This window comes from Octopus bimaculoides, chromosome 14 (assembly GCF_001194135.2).
Source record: "Octopus bimaculoides isolate UCB-OBI-ISO-001 chromosome 14, ASM119413v2, whole genome shotgun sequence".
NCBI classification, from domain to species: domain Eukaryota; kingdom Metazoa; phylum Mollusca; class Cephalopoda; order Octopoda; family Octopodidae; genus Octopus; species Octopus bimaculoides.
In genome coordinates this window covers 48,067,607-48,070,625 of record NC_068994.1, presented here as the reverse complement: position 1 = coordinate 48,070,625, position 3,019 = coordinate 48,067,607, and the positions used below count along the sequence as shown (strand labels likewise).

General features: G+C 35.3%; 1 protein-coding gene across 1 annotated transcript in view; it reads right to left on the bottom strand.

The window, feature by feature from the left end:
• The window catches only part of LOC106876385 (DENN domain-containing protein 10), a 6,658-nt gene that overhangs the window by 2,455 nt on the left and 1,184 nt on the right, over nt 1–3,019 (bottom strand). Inside the window, exons 2-5 of the mRNA XM_014924899.2 lie at nt 2,362–2,561; nt 1,527–1,755; nt 820–931; nt 254–397 (exon numbers count right to left, since the gene is read on the bottom strand). Of these exons, the coding sequence (XP_014780385.1) occupies nt 254–397; nt 820–931; nt 1,527–1,755; nt 2,362–2,561 (685 nt within the window). The remainder of the gene's footprint in view (nt 1–253; nt 398–819; nt 932–1,526; nt 1,756–2,361; nt 2,562–3,019) is intronic.

The window sequence follows — 3,019 nt, the reverse complement described above, 5'->3', positions numbered from 1 at the left end:
ATCAAAATTTATTTGATATATCAAATAAATTCTTGATTTATTGAAGATACCTCTATTTTCAGAAAGTGTAGACTATAGACCAAATGCATAGTGAGAACTCGCATTAGAGGAGGTGATCTTGTGTCAGATGATGAAAGATTAGAGTGTGACAAAGAGACAGAGAGGCAGAAACAGGTGTCTTGCTATAGAGGAAGTATTTGGTTACCCAGCCAAGAGAGAGAGAGAGAGAGAGAGTTACTGAAGACAACAATACCTGTTCTGAATCAAGGCATCAGTAAAACCAGCAATATAAGATGTTCGACTTTTCAAATCAGTCTCAATATCTGTATTGTCCAGTGTGATGTAAGGAAACAAGTTGCCCCAGTCTTGACGGTGCCATGCTAGTGCTGGTAAACTCCTGTAAATTGAAAAACCAAAACAAAATTCTTATATAGTCATATATATATGTGCATGAGTATGTGTAACCATGTGCGAGTGCACACACACACACAAGGGGGTACTGGAAAGTTCCTGGCTTTAAGGGTATCGTGAAAGGCCTGGTTGGAGGCCCAACCTTCCAAATTCTTTTACAAAGATTAGAAAAACTGAAGGACCACTGCAATAAGTGTGTGACTCTCAGAGGGGAATATGTTGAATAGAATCATAATTAACTGATCTGCCTATATCTCCTTTTATCCAAAGCCAGGAACTTTTCAGCACCTTCCTTGTATTTCAAAAATATATCACATATACACATATATATATTTAAAAATATATATACACATACACACATATATATTCATATGCTGGACACACACCAAAAATATACCATTTACTTACCGATTAAAGGTCAGCAATTCACTTATTTTAGGATGGTAGACTACAATAGACTTTTTCAGTAACTGTGCAGTGTAAATTAGAATTGTTTCCACTCCAAAGATTTGTATAACACCTGGAAGTGAAAAACATTTTACCTGAGTAAAATCCAAACACTAAAAACAAAAGATTGATGACTACTGAATGAATATTACTTTGTTGTTGTTTTTTTTAATCTTTTGTTTTTACTTTTTTGTTAAAGGGTTTAATAAGGAGAGCCTGGCTGTGTGCATGACTTTCACACATTCTCTGAGACTAATGATTTTGTTGTGTCTGATGTTCTACTTCAACATCTGCAAATTGACAACTGCAAGAAAAATGCAGGGCAGAATGAAATTTCAAAAGATATCCTGGACATGAAGGATTGGACGAAGTGGTTGGTGTTGAACTTAGGTAAGGAAAACAGTATTGGTGATAACATGAGAGACCAGGAGAGAACATTCAGATTACTGTCAAATATAATGTGTCTTTATTCACATTGTTCTCAATTCATCATGGCTTACCTCATACTTTTGAGATTTCGAGGATGTCATTCATTATTTTTAGAATGACATTGCAGAGTAGGTGTAAGAGGCCAGATCTGGCCAGCTTCAACATAAAACAGGTAGAATATTTGGGTCAGATGTGGCCGGTTTAAATGCTAAAGGGTTAATCATGGGTTCTTTACTCACTTCTCAAGTTAGATGCAGCATAAGCTTGCCTGACATCAAAGTCTTTTGCTGTGAAATGCATCTTGTCTTCTGTTTTACATTCCCCATTGGTCACAACATTCAAGTAACACTGTAACATTGTTGCTGGACTAGCAGACTTCATGTAGACACTGCTGAGAACTTCACACAAGGCTTTGTATTGCTCTGGTTGAAAGGTTTTGGCAACTAAAACCAAAGACACAAAGGTTACCTGTAAAAGTAAAATATTAGTTTATTCATTTACTCTTCCATGCTGCATCTACTTTTTCTATTCCTTCTTGGAGAGAAATGAGGCAAGAATGTAAAGTTAACTTACAAGTGAGATGAGAGAGTGAATGGTTATTAAAGGCATTAATTGATGCATGCATGAGGAGAAGACTGCATTGGAATTGATGATGTAATGTAATGTAATGTGAACAGATAATGAGCAGAGGAAGGACAAGATACAAGAAGTGATGGAGGTACGAGAGGATGCTGAAAAGTTCCTGGTTTTGGGTAAAAGAAAATACAGGAGGATCAGTTAATTATGGTTTATTCACATACTTATTGTAGTGGTCCTTTAGTTTTTCTAAGTTCTGTAAAAGAACTCAGAAGGTTGGGCCTTCAACCAGGCCTTTCATGATACCCTTAAAACCAGGAACTTTACTGTACCCCTTCATATATCTCAAGATGTTGTGCTTCACAGACAAGATTCATAAAATTAGGACAAATAGGGATATTCTATACTGTCAACAAGCCCAACGCATACCAACATGGTAAAATGTATATTAGAACAATGATGATGATCATGTAGAGTAAAAATAATAGTGAAACAAACCTTAGGTAAGCTGTGACAGTTCAGAGGTACTTGTGTTGTATAAATGTAATACCAATGTCGTTCAGACTGGCTGTACAAAAACTCTATGTGAGGGGATGCCTCTGTTGCAACATTGCAGCGATGCAGAAATTTCTCTTGCTGTTCACCACTAATGGATGGATATGACCAAACAAACAGGCTGTCAGCATTGTTATCTTTCTCTGGGAACCAGGGAAACAAGAATATAAATATTTATTTTTTTTTAAAACCCAAACTATAAAGATATCTAATATAAAATATATGAAAATTTCTTGACATGCAAAAGATAACACTATCTGGAGATACAAACTTTATAAAGATAGCTTGAGATAGAAAACATGTTGACAGACATATAAAAGGGTAAAGGATTATTAATTTATTAATAAATGTGGTGTTATTAATAATTAATAATTTTTACCAAGCCCTTCGGTATGTAAACACCATTATCGGTGAAGAACTTATTTAAAAGTTCTTATACATTTATAAACATAATTAAGGGATCAGCAACAATTGCTTCACCACATACCGAAGTTCAGAAATAGCAGCTAAAATGCTAAAACTCCAACTTAGCACGTTAGCTGCTATTTCTGAACTTCGGTATGTGATGAAGCAACTGTTGCTGATCCCTTAATTATGTTTA